At 33.5% G+C, this 17765-nt stretch overlaps 1 protein-coding gene across 2 annotated transcripts in view; it reads left to right on the forward strand.

The window, feature by feature from the left end:
- ZnT35C (solute carrier family 30 member 3) overlaps window positions 1-17765 on the forward strand; it is a 38004-nt gene that overhangs the window by 10331 nt on the left and 9908 nt on the right. The window contains exons 1-2 of one of the 2 annotated variants that reach the window (XM_072546875.1): window positions 91-245; window positions 11541-11651. In XM_072546875.1, the coding sequence (XP_072402976.1) occupies window positions 230-245; window positions 11541-11651 (127 nt within the window). In that variant the 5' untranslated portion in view covers window positions 91-229. Of the gene's footprint in view, window positions 1-90; window positions 246-11540; window positions 11652-17765 lie in introns of those variants that run through there. The other variant, XM_072546874.1, reaches the window with a different exon arrangement.

Genomic DNA, 17765 nt, shown 5'->3' on the forward strand with positions numbered 1-17765 from the left:
AAACAGCGTGACTATTAGTTTTGCAATCGGCTCTATTCTTTTGCACACTACCCATAGATTTTTATTGACTGATATAATTTATTCGGGAAATATTTGGGATTAGACTATTTACGTACTAGCTATTGTTACTTTTTTAATAACAAAAGAAGGCTATAAAATCTGAATCTTCCAAAGTGTTTTTTTGAAGTGGAAAAGGCTGGTTTGTGGTGTGTCATTGAAAACAGCTAAAATGATTGAACTTACAGGTATGTTTAATGCTTTTTTGTGTATAGTGTATCGAATACAATATTTTGGCGGTAAATGATATCAAAGACACATTTTATATTAAATGAGAAACTGTATTACTTTGAAATAATTTAATATTTTTGTTGGGAATAAGCCACAATTTTAGTTTAAAGTGAAGTTTATTTGAAGTTTCGATTTCCACTTTTGAAATCGTTCTCACAATACAAAACATTAATAAATTAAACAAATTTTACTTTTGCTGCTTGGTAAAAAATTCTTCTAATAATTCAATTTTATCTGACTTATTCACATTGACAATTCAATTTATGATTTTATACATTTTATACAATTTATACATTTTAAAGTTCTTCTTCTTCTTCTAATGGCGCTACAACCCTTTGTGAGTCTTGGCCTGCTTAACAATGTTCTTCCATTCTGCCCTGTCGGATACTTTCCTTCGCCACTGCCTGATGTTCATGGTTTTAAGATCCCTCTCTACGTCGTCTATCCATCTTTTACGGGGCCTTCCTCTTGTTCTGTTTCCTTGGGGCTTCCATCTCTGGACTACTTTTACAGCTCGATTATCTGGCATTCTTTCTAGGTGACCAAGCCAGTTTAGTCTTTGTGATTTTACAAATCTGACAATATCTGCGCTCTGCATTAGTTCATCCAGCTCGTGGTTCATTTTAATTCTCCACGAACTATCGCTGCATTGGGTTGGTCCAAATATCTTCCTTAGTATTTTGCGCTCAAATATTCTCAGTTGATTTTCATCAGTGGTTGAGAGGGTCCACGTTTCAGATCCATATGTGACCACTGGTCTAATTACTGTTTTGTAGATCCTCAGCTTAGACTCACGATTCAGTAACTTACTTTTCATTACGTCTTTGTATGCATAAAAGCACTTATTACCGCTAAGAATCCGTGCTTGTATTTCTTGACTGATGTTGTTGTTGTCATTTATTATTGAGCCTAGGTAGGGAAAAGTGGAGGCATATATGTAGGTATGGTTGTCTACCTTTAGATTCTCATGTTCATTCGATTTTGTGCACTCCATATATTTTGTTTTGCTTTCATTTATATATAGACCAAACGTAGCAGCTTCTCGTTTCAGTTCTATAACTTTTTCACTTAATACCCTTTTGTTGCGGCTTATTATGGCAACATCATCCGCATATGCGCATATTTGCATAGATCTTGTATTAATACAGCCGTTTATATCCAGTTTTCTAACAACAGCTTCTAAAGTTAGATTAAAAAGTGTTGTTGATAAGGCATCCCCTTGTCTAACTCCATTTTCAATATCAAAGGCCTGCGTCATATCTCCATCTATTCTCACCATAGCTTTGGAACCCTCCAGAGTCATTCGTATAAGTTTAACCAACTTATTGGGTATCCCTAACATAGATAGGTGCTTTAACATCTTTTGTCGATCTACTCCATCAAACGCCTGTTTGAAATCGATATACAAGTTGTAAATAGGTATGTTATATTCAACACATTTTTCATGTATACCTCTTAACATATGTATTTGGTCTATAGTTGACCTCTTTGGTCTGAAGCCACATTGGTATTCACCAATAATCTCCTCCGAAAATGATTCCAGGCGGCTATATATAATTCCTGATAATATCTTGTAGATGACATTTAAAACTGTTATGCCCCTATAATTTTTGCAGAGTCGTTTGTCTCCCCCTTTGTACATAGGAAGTATGATTCCCACTTTCCAATCTTCTGGGATGACTTCTAGTGTCCATATGCGGTCGATTAGTTTATGGATACGCCTCCATAGCGCATGTTCACCATTCTTTATCAGTTCTGCAGTTATTCCATCTGTGCCAGGTGCTTTGTTATTTTTTCGATGTTTTTACATTTTAAAGTAGATGACTTTAAAATGATATTTTCCATATATTTGAGTCACGTTCCTAGGACGACTTTATTGGAAGATTTGATTACATTAAATTAACTTTTTCTTACAAATACCCGTCAGAAAAATCATAGAATGTGAGTTGTCTTTAAAAAACAACCACATGGAAAAAAACCTTATGATGTGATGTTTTTTCATGATATGATCTTCTTCTTCTTCTTCTCGTAGCACTACAACCAGGGGTGGGTTTTGGCTGAATGCACAACTTGCTTCCATCTTGAACGGTCGTCCATAATAGTTGGTTCAGTGGGTAACCCCATTGTTCTTAGATCTGCCCATATATTGTCTCTCCATCACATTCGTGGACGTCCTAAGGGCCTTCTTCCTGTGGGGGCTTCCCCCCATATTAACTTGCCAAGGCGGTTATTAGGGAGTCTATGGACATGGCCAGACATAGCCATCTTAGACATTGGGATTTAATCTCTTGGACTATATTCGCTCGGTCTATACATCTGCTTAACCTCAGCATTTGTTCTCATTCGGTATTGGTTGCTGTTAATGTCGTGATAAGGTCCAAAGATTCTTCTGAGGATTTTCCTCTCAAAAAATCTAAGTTTTCTTTCAGTTTCTTTGGTCAGGGTCCACGTCTCACACCCATACATGAGCACCGGTCTAATCACCGTTTTATATATTCTAATCTTTGATGTTCGTATTAATCTTTTAGATTTAATAGTATTGTGGAGGCTGTACATACATCTGTTTGCTGCCTGAATTCTTCCTTTAATCTCTTCCGCGATATCGTTATCTGCAGTGATTGTTGCTCCGAGATATTTAAAACTCTCCACTCTTTCAATGTTACATGGGTCTATTGTAACATTTTGCCCTATTCTATCTCGTCCCTTTTGTCTGTTGATGCACATGTATTTGGTTTTCTCTTCGTTTACCCTTAAACCAGTTTTCTTTGCTTCTTCTTCTTGCAGTACCGTCTCCTATCAGAGGTTGACTACCATCACAGCAATCTTTACTTTGTTGGCTGCAGCTCTGAACAACTGTATTGAACTTCACCCATACCACTCCCTTAAATTTCGCAACCAGGAAATTATCCTACGTCCCACATTTCTCTTTCCCGAGATTTTTCCTTGGATTATGAGTCTAAGCAGAGAGTACTTTTCTACTCTCTTATGTGGCCCAGATATTCCAGTTTTTTCGTTTGTATGGTTTTTATGACCTCGCATTCCTTCCCCATCTTCAGCAGAACATCTTGATTTGTTACTCTTTCTGTCCATGGTATTTTCCACATTCTCCTGTAACACCACATCCCACCACCATTATATTTATGTCCCGGCTGCATAGGAACTTTTTCATTTTGACAAACGATTGTCTCGCTATCTCTATTCAAACCCCTAAATATTTGTAAGACGTAACTCTTTCAACTGGCTGATTATTTATGGTTAAATTCACATTGGTGTATAGCTTCTTTGTTACAATCATGAATTTAGTCTTTTTGATGTTCAGTTTTAGACCATACTTTTTGGTATGGGTGTTTATGTTTTCCATCAAAAACTGTAAATTTGCTAGGTTATCTGTTACTATTAGCGTGTCATCAGCGTATCGTATATTGTTAATTAACTCTCCGTTAATGTTCATACCAATGTTTTGCTCTAGGAGCGCTTCCTGACATATTGTTTCGCTATATATATTGAATAATAGTGGAGAAAGCACATAACCCTGACGCACACCTCGACGAATCTCAATTTCTTCGGTTAACTCATTATCAACTTTGATTTTTGCTGTTTGTCCCCAGTACAACCTGGATATGATGTTAATGTCGCGACTGTCGATGTTTTTGCTTCTTAGGATTTCATACAGCTTTTGGTGTCTAACTTTATCGAAGGCCTTCCCAAAATCTATGAAACCTACGTAGAGGTCTTGGTTTACATCCAAAGATCTTTGCATTAACACACTCAGACCAAACAAAGCTTCCCGTGTTCCCAGTCCACCTCTGAATCCAAATTGTGAATTATTTTTAAAAATATTTTCTTTTCTTTGCCTTTACCTCCAATTTATTAAAAGTCTCCTTTACATTGGTGACTGTGTTTCCCACAATGTCAATGTCATCTGCGTATGCTAGTAGTAATTTTGGTCCATTTACTGTCAGTAATTCTGTTTTAAGTTGTGCTGCTCTTACTACTTTCTCCAGGGTGATATTAAAGAGGAGAGGTGACAGCGCATCTCATGTTTCAGGCCACTGCTTATTTCGAAAGATTCTGAGAGTTTGTTACCTATCCGTACTCTGGATCTACAGCTATTCACACATAACTTAACAAGCTGGATAAGTTTTTTTGGAACTGAAAGTTCTGCCATTGCATTCCACATCTGATCCCTTTTAATGCTATCGTACGCTTGCCCGAAATCTATGAAGAGATTATGAATAGTTCTATTGAATTCCCATCCTTTTTCAAGCAGCTGTCTTAGAGTAAAGATCTGTTCTATGGTCGATCTATGTTTTCTGAAGCCGGCTTGGTATTCCCCCATGAAATTTTCAACAAACGGTGTCAGCCTACTTAATAGGATGTTCGATAAGATTTTATATGCCGTATTAAGTAGAGAGATGCCTCTATAATTAGAGCACTTGGTTTTGTCTCCCGTTTTATGGATGGGGATTATTGCACTTTCGTTCCATTTCGTTGGTATTTTCTCTTCGTTCCAGATAAGTGTTATTAGTTTGTGTATTTGTCTATGTAGAGTTTCTCCTCCGTACTTAAGGAATTCGGCCAGTGTATTGTCAGAGCCTGGAGCTTTTCCGTTCTTCAATTTGTTAATTGCTTGCAATGTTCCATCTATTTTGGGGTCCTCTACCGGTTAGTCCACTCCAAAATATATATTTTCTCCATGTTCTTCCTCTTGATGTATGTTTAGTAAAGTCTTGAAATATTCTTGCCATGTTTGGAGCAGTTCTTTTTCATTTATTATTAATTAATCATTTTTTAAATACCCTGTAGAACTTATATTACTGTAAGGGGGAAGTGAAACGAATTTAAAATTTAAAGTAAGATACGGGATGTTTTATTTAAAATATATCTTTTAACTTGCTCGGCGATATAAAACACTCTGCAATATTTTTTTGGCAGTAAAAACCAATTTTAAAATGTAAAGCATAGCTAATTTAAAATTTATTAATTGCAATAAAATAAAAATATTGAAAAAACCACTATATAATCGAATGCCTATATTATAAAATTTTCGTCAAAGGTTTTCTTATCAATAATTCATTCAAATTTTGATATTTTGTATTTGCGAATAAATTAGTCAAGGTCCCTGCAACACTTGTTCTAGTCTTGTTTTATTTGTTATGGATGTACAATCATATTATGATTGAATAAATTCTCGATACAAAAATCATATAACGTCAATAACAGTTCTCTGGACAGTTATTTGGCGTAGAACTGTATCGATGACGGTGCCGAAGATGGTGGGTGTAGAAGATAGATGTAAGTTTTTATATAATTTTTTGGATTTTATAAATGAAAAATTGTCTAAATACTTGTTATAATTTAGGTCATTCATTAAAATTTTTTCTTTGTTTAGTAATTACCAATTATTTATTAAGTAAAACTTCAAAACAAAACAAAATTAATAATGAACATTGGAGTTAGAAAGGAATTCTCTCAAAATATAACTATAAAGCATAAAAAGTAAATACAAGATCTTAAATCAATATTTGACAGAAAAGTGAATATTTATTCTTGTTTCATCAACGTTTTTGATAGTTTGAGAAATATATTAAAGAAAAATCAAAACTTGCGAAATATTATACTTAAATACTAAACCAAAATGGATTGTAATTAAAATTATAGGGTATACACCTATATACACCAAAGCAGTAAATACGTAGTTGAAAAACTTTTTAGCAATTATTTTTATTTATACATAAAAACATAATTGACCAACAAGAAAATCCGGTTAAAGTTAGATCTCTATCTTTTTTAGAAAAAAAGTTCTAATCCTGTAAAATGTATAAAAATTTAAGAATTTTTATAACCAATTAAACAGATCTCGAAAAGGAATTGACAGATCCGATCTTAGGAAGTCTCATTCGATTTGTAATTAAAACAGCTATAATACAATATAATGCTTTTTGCATAAAAAAAGAATTTTTGCAGAAGATATTTTAAAAATTAAAAATGGCGAAAAATTCACATTTTTGAACTTTCATTAATTAATTTTGCATAAACTATTGGGTGAAATTTAATATAACACAGCTCAAATTAATACTTTTTTACCCTAAGATATCGATTTGATACAAAAAAATAAAAATAATTTTGTGTCTTGGACAGCTTGGACTATATGGATTTATTGACAATTCTTTACCTGAGCTCTGCAAAACTTGCTGGTTTAGTGTTATAAATTCTACTTTTCAAGTATCCCCAATCAAAATAATCTTTAGGATTCAAATCGGGTGAACGAGGAGACAAAATGAGCTGGAGCTCCGTCTTGCTGAAACCATATCTCATTATAATTGGCTCCAAACTTGTTTCTCGGGGCAGGACCAATGTCATTTCTATGTAGCATTTCATAATTATTGCTTGTTAAATTTCCTTCTACAAAAAAAGGCTCAATTAACTGAATACTCACTATACCTGACTATACGTTTATTTCTGTAGACTTTGAGTATGGTTTTCACGTATCCAGTGCCAATCACGACTCTATTACTTTAAATTTTGGCGATTTACATTTCCAGATAGTGTAAATATTGCTTCGTCGAAAAAACATATCTTGTTAACGAAGTTCTCGTCATTTACAATGTTATTCATCATTACCTCAGTAAACTGTAATCTACGGTCGTAGTCATCTTCATTTAATTCTTGCAACAGCTGGATTTTGTAGAGTTTAAAAAAATTCTTATTCTGTAGATCATTCTGCAGGACTGCAGAATAACCTACATTAGGTATTTGTGCAGCTCTGCGTGAGGATGTATGTGGATCTTTCCTACTACTAAATGCTCCGTTTTATCAAAATTTCTAGGTCTCATTTGAGATATTCTTCATTAACTTTACTTACCATGTAGTGGTAGCACTTGTTTAGTTAAATACTCTTTCTGCCATATTTGTTTTCCCACTCTTTTAAAATTACTGTACAAATATCTCACAGTTTTTATATAAGTGTGACTAATGTTTTATCTTTTCATTGCAGTCCAGATCCTAGAAAGTGGAATGCTGTCGTATTCTTTATTCAAATCAATAAAAACTAAATGCGTTTCTAGGTTGTGCGCTAGCCTTTTATTTTTAGTTTGTCGAATACAAAAATTATTATCTATGTAGGATCCCCCAGCTCTGAAACCACTCTGGTCTTCAGTTTCTACAAACTGGCTTTCAATTCGCGCTGTCAAGATTTGTCCATATGGCCTCCCAATGCTGCTAATAACAGTAATTTCACGATAGATCTATCACCTCCTTCTGTCACTCTTCTTGAAGATATTAGTAACATATAGATGACAGGGCGTATAGATGATAAATGACCAGAGGTTTCTTAAATTTATAACAGTTGTTTGTCTTGAAATAAAAATATTCTGTATTTAGTATCTTCATGGGTCACTGATATTTTCTGATAGATTGGCTATTATTGAGAAAGTTATGGGAGAAACAAGATGTAGGCCAAGGTTTTGTCATTCCCTACATATAGTGCCAACTATTTTGACAGCAATTTTAAAGTCTATAGAAAAACATGGATGAATTTTATAAACGAAATTGTTTTAGATCGCATAAAAAATTTAATATTATATATTATATTTACGATTTAAGATCACCGGATACATTCTTTATCGCATTTACCAGGAAATTTGTTAATCAGAAGGTTACAAACTTTTAGAAACGATTTGGTATGCATGTCTGCTAATTTAATTAAGATAGTAAAATTATTTGTAAATTTCTCCTTGGGTTCTTAGAAATCCGGAAATACATTGCCCACCAGTGAAAAACACAGCTTCCAACTTAGCGCCATTTATAAAATTCGTAGAAATAATTTCAAAGGATTTAGTGTAGGGTTGGAACAAGGTCATCTCTGATACAGACTTAGAAAGAAGGAAAGATTAAGACAGAAAGAGGGGAATAGATAAATAGAGCAAATGAAGCTATGAGGTGAATAATATGTAGAAAAGCAAATTAGGAGACAAATAAAAAGTATATCTTACAAAATAGTTGTTAGATCAAGAATAACATACGCTCAGAAAACACGACTTGATACAGAAAGAACATAAAATCACAGAAACTAAAAAACTTAAAGAGTTAAGGAATGGATACATAGAAAGAGCTAGAAGTATTTAAGACAGTAGATGTGAAGTAAATAATATCATGAACAGATCAAAAAGAAGATTACAATAGAGTGACCATAAAATTTTGGTTATATGGTCAGGTTATAGGTTAAAGATCTATAAAATTTAAGATAATATTGGATGTGAAAGAGCTTAAGATACAATAAGAGGCTTGATAAGGTAGCAGGTAGCACTCTTTTACGATCCCGATAGAGGATAGACTGCTACAGGCTTGGTGTCCCTGACTTATGCTAGCCGCTAACATCCCTCCTTCCTATTATAAGGGAGTCAGGTCCTTATACCCTTTCCTGTCTTTTCCCAAATTATCCCTACGTACAAGCGGGGCGTTTTAATATGCTAAAGCCTCCCAATTGAAGATGTCCAGTATCAACACGAAATTATTCCAGATGAGTAGAGTTAGATACTCAGAATCTCACCCTGAACAATCAGTCAGCCTCATGGATTCTGAGGAAGGCAAAATTCGACTGAATCTAATAAGAAGAATTAACCAGCAATTCTTCGTATAGCTACTTACAATATAAAAACTAAAACACCCAACAACACCTCGACCAATTAGAACAATACCTCTCAAATATCAAATGGGATATACTTGGTATGTGTGAAACTTGCCTACCAGTAGAAGCATATAGAAGAGCTCGCTAGAAAGTCACATGTCTAGTCATAACATACCATCAAGAATTTTTATTCTTTATGTTACAATTAAAAATTTAAAATACGCATTGATATCTTCAAATAAAACCAGTTGAAAATTTCCATTTTTGCAACCTGACACCTGGTCGTAAAGTTTATTTTAATGATTTTGATCCACAGCTTTCGCTAGAAAAGAGGTATAATGTCTACTCGGAAGTGTGTCGAAAGATTTTATTGTTTTTGGAATACTTGGTACTCAAAAGGTAATAAATCTTTCAGTTTAATTGTTTTATTTATGAATTTTCTTCATAAATATATGACAAAAAGTGGTTTATTGCTGAAATTATGTCTAGTAATAACCCACTTTATGAAAGTACTAAAAACCGTTAAAACTGGCGGTTTGCTTCTTCCTATAAATTGTTGGATTGGAGCGGCAATTGGGGCATTATATATGAAAATAAAATGGCGCTGGGCCGCTCACATAGCCAGATATGATGATAACAGCTGGACACGAAGAATCCTAGAATGGAGAAAAAAGGCAAAGACAAGAAGCATTTGAAGACCTTAATAGCAGTGACAGGCAAATAGTGGATTAGATTGGGACAAGATAGAGAAATATGGAAGCAATTGAGAGAGATTTACATTCAGAAGTGAATGGAAAATGGTTGACAAAGAGAGAGACAAACTTTTTTAGTTAATAAATTAAACATTCACTATAAATAAGTAAAGTCAATAGTAGTTTTCCGGGTTATCATATGGAGAACTCGGTGGTTTTCGTTTGAAAATCTATGCCAAATGGCCCATTGTACTCACGAGGACCATCTTGAAAACGTTTCTTAAATTTATGTTTAGTAAAATATATAGAATATTGGAAGACGAAAAAAGTTATTCGCAGATGAGTTTTAGGAAAGGTCTTGGAACAAAACAAGAGCTGTTTGGGGTAAATTTCTTGATACAGCGATATCTCTATAGATAGATATACCAATAGATCAACAGTATTAACGAATAATTAATATTGCTGATCCCAAATCTTTAATGCCAGAAATGAAAGTATTGTAAGGCTCATTCTTGCGACAACTCTCCAAAATACCAAGGACAAGAACGACTTAAAAATAAAAACTAAATACTAGGCTAAATATATCTCACCCGAGACCTTCAATTTGTTAACTAAATAGTTATCAGAAAATCGTTTTAACTACGATTTTAGTTTTTTATACCTTGAAATATCGATATCGCGTATTATATTTATCGTTGCTTTTAGGATTGAATATAATATTTTCAATAGAATCGATGATTTTATGTTTAAATAAATCACCAAAAAATGTAGAGGAAAGTCGCCTAATATGGAGTACTTTTTTTAAAAATACTATTAAAAAATAGCGTAATTAATGTTAAGCACTATTTTTAAATTTTATGTTTTCTTGGACACTTTTTAAGCGATTAGTAAAAAGACGCAGCTTAAAAAAATACAAAAGGAAATAGGCAGTAAAAAAAGGTTTTCTGGGGTACCATTTACAACGTAAAATTTCAAAATAAATTCAATTATTTTTGTTTTTTGGATTAAAACTATTTATTTATGAAAATGACATATAAAAATACATCTAACAAAAAGTTATTTTTTTAAATTAATTGAAAATTTAATTATCTAAGAATAACACAATAAATCTATTTATCAGAGCAAAAGTCACAAATATACCGGTCTCTTTCACACCCAGAACATTAAACGTGAGCCAATTTGAGACAGCCCCTGACACATCACCAACTGCTCGCCTCTGACATCTTCAGAATATGGAGTTTCGCAAAAAATACAAACGGCATCTTCTTCAAACTTTTCTACGAGGTCATACTTAACTACAGGGGTCGAATCTAAAGATGAAGAACTGCTGGATTCTCTTTTACGTTTATTTGGGTTTTCCTCTGACAGTTTCTTTTTTTGTTGGGCAGGTTTACTTTTTTTTGTTTGTTTTTGAATTAATAACCTTTCTTTTAATGCCAACAAGTGGAGTACTTGTTACAATGGCAGTTTTGCCACTTCTTGTACTCTTTTTTTTAGGATATTTTTAGAATCTGTTGGAACAGGCATCAAATCTACAGGAGTAACCTGTTTTTCAGGGGTTTTTTCTTCTGGTACATTCTAATTAAATTGCTTTTCCTCTACTGCTTCTGCTTCTATTATTTCTTCATTAACTGTTTCCTCTTCCAGTGCTTCTTTATTAACTGTTTGTTCTTCTACTCTTTATTCAACTATTTCTTGCATTTCTGGGACAAAATCACATTCTTTGAATACAAGAATACATTTCTTTCGAGGGGAAACATACCAGTTTTCTTAAACCCATTAATTGTTGTATCCATGGTCGCTGCTTTTATATTTTAATCCAATTGGATACAAAGATAGATAATTTTAAAATTTATGACATACAGATTTTTAATGTAAAGTAATGTAATGTAAATTTATGGATATTATATATTTTCTATTTTTGATTTCAGTTAATAAACACTGCCATTCAAATAAGACGCCTGAAGTGGACAACCGGGCAAGAAAAAAACTTATTATGGCCAGTATATTATGCGTAATATTTATGTTAGGAGAAATCGTAGGTAAGTAATATCACCGTAAAACTATCAGACCCATTCAAGACCAAAGAAAAATTTAGAAAAAATATACACTGGTGTTACCGGATGATTACACCTATCGAGCAACATCCATCTCTCGGACCAGAGGCCCTCGGCTTGGATTATGTTGCTCTCTGGGCATAATCGTCTTAATAACACCCTCGGTGCATAAATAACTATTAAACCATTGTTTTTTAATGGATAATGAAGCGCGTATGACAGGGCAGACGTTCATTTGTACAATGAGAATTTAAAAAGAAAAAAATGTGTGCCCTAGATCTTGTTTTTTTTTTCTCTTATATACGCCACAACCCGAGCGTCCGTTCTGTCATAAGCGCTTCATTAACGATTAAAAAACAATGTATTAAAATGAAATTGGCCCAAAATAGTTGTCGGGAAATGATAGAACAAGGTCTGAACCTTTAAGTTAGGTTCTTGGTGAATTCAAAAATAATGTTTTTTACTTGTATTTTTGAGCCTTGAACATCGTAATTTTGCGTTTTTTATAACGATCAAGTTTACTATAAACACTACAAGAGACTGATTTTGTTCAAAATGATGCAAAAAATTTAAAAAAAAATTAAAAAATCCACAAGGAAAATAATTCCTGTAGCTGGCTGTATACCACGTATAACAAAAGAGGTTAGTCTTTGTATGTGGGTATATTTTATTTTATAAAAACCCTTAAAAGGGCAACATTACAAGCACGAACGTTTTCGGAACAACTGTTCCATCATCAGGTTAAAATGCAGGTTAACATGCCTGAGCCACCAAAATATTTGGGTAAAAACCCTTTAAATTGAAAAATGTTACCGAAGAATGTACATGATGTTTATAATATTATGTGATGTTTAATATTTTAATTAGATTTTACTTCAGGTAACATACACCCATGCTTAATCGAGTTCCAGTGTCCGGAGAGTAAACCTCTTCAAACGGACTACGGTTGGCAACTCGAGTTGCCAACCGTAGTCCGTTTGAAGAGGTTTACTCTCCGGACACTGGAACTCGATTAAGCATGGGTGTATGTTACCTGAAGTAAAATCTAATTAAAATATTAAACATCACATAATATTATAAACATCATGTACATTCTTCGGTAACATTTTTCAATTTAAAGGGTTTTTACCCAAATATTTTGGTGGCTCAGGCATGTTAACCTGCATTTTAACCTGATGATGGAACAGTTGTTCCGAAAACGTTCGTGCTTGTAATGTTGCCCTTTTAAGGGTTTTTATAAAATAAAATATACCCACATACAAAGACTAACCTCTTTTTTTAAAAAAAAATTGTCTGCGCTGAAAAAATTTATTGTTATAATCTTCAGTTACAACTTTTCGCCTACGCGACCTCTTGAACTTTATTTTGGGTTATCTCGTGAAAGTGATTGTGTAAAAAACCTCATGAGAATATTTCTCCGAAGGAACCCAAGCTTTTCGCCTTGTCTATTTAGTTATTTTTGATAGTTATACAAGGTGTTTCAAAAAGGTATGTCATAAATTAAATCACACACTCCGGGGACAAAAATAAATCGATTGAATCCAACTTACCTTAGTACAAAAGTGTACACAAAAAAAGTTACAGCCCTTTGAAGTTACAAAATAAAAATTGTTTTTTTGCATTATCTCCTAAACTACTTGACATATTGTAATAAAAATGGACACGTTACTTTCTTGTTCTGAAAGCATTTTTCATACAAAAGAAACAACAAAATCTAAGCGCACAGAAAAGTTTTAAGGGGGGTGTACAGCCCTAAATCCCCCAAACTTTTGAGTACGTTCAAATCAAATGAATTTTGTGGCATCATTAGTTTAACACATTATTTTTAAAACTCTTTTGCCTCTTATCACTTTTTCGAAAAACTAGTTTTTTCCTAGTTGGCCATAAAATTACAATTAGTTTCTACGGATACAATAATTACAAACAGTTTCATCAATAATAGTCAATAATTTGAAGCTATCATTTATTGTGTGAATAAAATTAATATTAAAAATTTTGATATTACAATGGCCTACACATTTCAGGAAATGGCAGATATGCATTTAACTTTGGGTAAGTTGGATTAGATTAAATTATGATTTCAGTAAACTATCGGGAATATCGTAGGTGAATGTCAAGGATATAGTGCAGCAGCCGCAAGGCGTTATGCAGTAAAATACCCCAATCGAAATACACCCGATAGACGATTATTTCTGACAATTGGTCGTCGTTTACGGGAAACGGGTACATTCCAACCGCAAGTTGCTGGCAATAATAGTGGTCGTCCAATAATGGATGCAACTGATGAAGACATTTTAGAAATCATTGAAGAACTCCCTGGAACAAGTACAATGGTAATGCTACTCAACTAAGTATTTCTCGCGTAAGGGTTTTGAAGCGTTTGAAGGATCAGCTGCTTAAACCCTATCACTTAACAACGGTTCAAGAGTTATTGGTTGAAGATTACCCTAAAAGGATTGGATTTTGCGATTGGTTGTTAATGGAAAATACTCTAAATGTTAATTTTATTAGAAATATTTTGTTTACCGACGAGGCTACCTTAAGTAGAAATGTAATAACAAACCATCATAACGAGCACATTTGGGCCGACGAAAATCCTCACGCCAAAAAGACGACTCATCACCAAAGGACTTTCAAAGTTAATGTTTGGACAGGAATTGTGGATAACAATCTAATAGGCCCAGTATTTCTTCCCAACAATTTAAATGGTGATAATTATTTGCAGTTCTTGGCAAACGATTTACAAGAGTATTTGGAAGAAGTGAATATTGCAATAAGGCAAAATATGTGGTTTCTACAAGATGGCGCTCCACCGCATTACAGTAATGAAGTACGGGAATACCTTTGGAGGCAGTATCCTGGTCGGTGGATTGGAAGGGGTCGTGACGCACCTATTTCTTGGCCACCCAGAAGTCCAGGTCTTAGCACCATGGACTTTTGCTTTTGGTTTTTTATGAAAGAGAAAGTGTATTCTGTAACAATACACGAACAACAATTGAGGGTTAGAATAATTGAAGCTGCAAATCAATTTCGTCAGAAAAATATGATTTTTCAGCGCATTCGGTTTTCCTTATTAAAACGATACGAATTCCGAAGAAAATGGGGGTCATTTTAAACATTTATTGTAATATCATATTTATAGAGGTTATAGACATTTTTTGTACTTGTTAATTCATTTAAGCCATTTGTTTAGTTGCACGTAATTTTTTAAAGGTTAATGAAAAGGGCCGTAACTCAATAAAAACTGTTTTTTGAAAAAAGTGATGATGCAAATTTTTTTTAAAAATAATGGGTTAAACTAATGATGCCACAAAATTCATTTGAATTGAACGTACTCAAATGTTTGGAGGATTTAGGGCTGCACACCCCCCTTAAATTTTTTCTGTGCGCTTAGATTTTGTTGTTTCTTTTTTATGAAAAATGCTTTCAGAACAAGAAAGTAACGTGTCCATTTTTATTACAAAATGTCAAGTAGTTTAGGAGATAATGCAAAAAAACAATTTTTATTTTGTAACTTCAAAGGCCTGTAACTTTTTTTGTGTACACTGTTGTACTAAGGTAAGTTGGATTCAATCAATTTATTTTTATCTCCGGAATGCGTGATTTAATTTATGACATCTTCTTCTTAAAGTGCCTATCCGTTCCGGACGTTGGCGATCATCACGGCTATCTTCACTTTGCTTATTGCAGCGCGGAACAGTTCAGTGGTAGTAGTGTTATACCACTTTCGCAAATTTTGAAGCCAGGAAATGCGTCTTCTTCCCGGTCCTCTCTTACCATTTACTTTCCCTTGGAGAATCAGCTGGAGAAGGCCGTAACGTTCTTGGTTTCTCATTACATGACCTAGATATTCCAACTTTTTGGTTTTGACGGTCATGAGAATTTCACATTCTTTCCCCATTCTACGCAGGACCTCCACATTAGTAACTCTGTCAACCCAGGATATACGTAAGATGCGCCTATAACACCACATTTCGAAAGCTTCGAGCCGATTCATAGATGCAACAGTCAGTGTCCATGCTTCCATTCCGTAGAGCAGAACTGTGAATATGTAGCAGTTCAATAGACGGCATTTTGTTTTTAGTGATATGTCTCGACTGTTGAAAATAGTTCTCATTCTAACGAATGCTGCTTTTGCTTTTATTATACGCTGTTTAATTTCTGTTGAGTGGTCCCATTGGCTATTTAAATTGGTGCCTAGATATGTATATTGCTCGACTCTTTCGATATTCTGTTGGTTGATTGTAAGTTGAGCGTTTAGTATTGGTTTTTTACTAATTGTCATAAATTTGGTTTTCTTTATGTTAAGAGCTAGTCCGTATCTGTTGCTGACTTCTGTTATGCGATTTGTTAATATCTGTAAGTCATTCAGATTATCGGCAAAAACTATAGTGTCATCTGCATATCTAATGTTATTCAACCATTCACCGTTTATTAGTATTCCTTTCGCACAACCGTCTAAAGCTTCCTTAAATACCCATTCAGAATAAATATTGAACAACAATGGAGACAAAATACAGCCCTGTCGTACTCCACGTTCTATTGCAATTTTATCAGTTAACTGGTCTTCTATTTTGATTTTGGCCGTTTGATTGTAGTAAATGTTTCTGATAATTCTAAGATCTTTGTTGTCAATTCCAATTTCTTGCATTAGAGTCATTAATTTGTCATGTTTTACTCTGTCAAATGCCTTCTGGTAATCTATAAAGCATACGTATATATCACAATTCACATCCCTGCATCTCTGAAATAGCACCTGTACAGCAAAAAGGGCCTCCCGTGTTCCCAGAGCATCACGAAATCCGAATTGTGTTCTTGTTAGTTGTTCCTCACATTTTGTATATATTCTTTTGTGGATGACCTTTAGAAATGTTTTAAGTAAATGGCTCATAAGGCTTATAATTCTATAGTCTTCGCACTTTCTCGCATTGGGTTTTTTTGGAAGATTTATAAAAGTTGACACTAACCACTCTTGGGGAACCACGCCCGTATCATATATACTGTTAAATATATTTGTCAACCATTTTATGCCATCATAGTCCATAAGTTTTAAGAATTCTGAGTGAAAATTATCAGGGCCTACTGCTTTACCATCTTTGGTGCTTTTGATGGCATATTTTACTTCTTCGACTGTAAATGGTGGTCCAGATTCGCAATTGGTGTTTGTTGTAATACCAGTGTTACTTCGTATATCTTCAAAAGTTTTTTCCACGTATTTGATCCAAATATCTCTTTTATGCTCTATTTCCAGTACTATGTTTCCCTGATTATCTGTCAGGAATCCAGTGTTCTTGTGTTTATATAAGCCTGCCGCTTCTTTAATCTTTTTATGGAGGTTAAATGAATCATGTTTTTGTTGTAATGACTCTATCTCTGTACACTTCGAGCTAAACCAATTTTCTTTTGCTATTTTAATAGCCCTTTTTATTTCGTTATTTATGTTGGCGTAGTAAGTAAAGGTATGTCAATTTATGACATACCTATTTGAAACACCCTGTATAGACTATAACAAAATATTTTTTTTTGTAGTCTTTTTTGTCATATTTATTATATGCATATTATATTTGTAGCCATTTTCTTCTCTACTTTTCTTTTTTCTGTTCCGAATACTTTTAAAGATTTATGATCATTTTTAACAATTTTTCAACACATATGACTATGTTTTTAAAAGTTTGAACCAACGTTATCTATGTTTTTAATGCGTGTGCCATTTTTTATTATTAAAACCGTAAGAGGAAGTAGTTTATTATGTAATATTTTATTTATAAGTTGTTGACATTTTCTGCCTCATTAATATCAGTTAAAAATGGTTAATAAATGAAGATTGGTCGAAAATGGTTGTATTGAAATAAGTCGTTCATGTATATCCAACACATGATAAATTCAGAATTTGTTTACAAACATTTCGTGGAATTATTCTATTAAGTTGTTTCGTCAACTTTAATTATCAAGATATTAAATGTTTTTACTGTCGATAGTTGAGTGTAGTGGATACACACTGCATAAATGAGAGGTTGTGAGTTCGAATCTAGGAAAGATGGAATATTGTAGTTAAAATTTTGTAAACATAGCTTCAATTTCCATTTGTCTACAGATACA

The sequence above is a fragment of the Diabrotica undecimpunctata genome, chromosome 10, assembly GCF_040954645.1.
Source record: "Diabrotica undecimpunctata isolate CICGRU chromosome 10, icDiaUnde3, whole genome shotgun sequence".
NCBI lineage: Eukaryota > Metazoa > Arthropoda > Insecta > Coleoptera > Chrysomelidae > Diabrotica > Diabrotica undecimpunctata.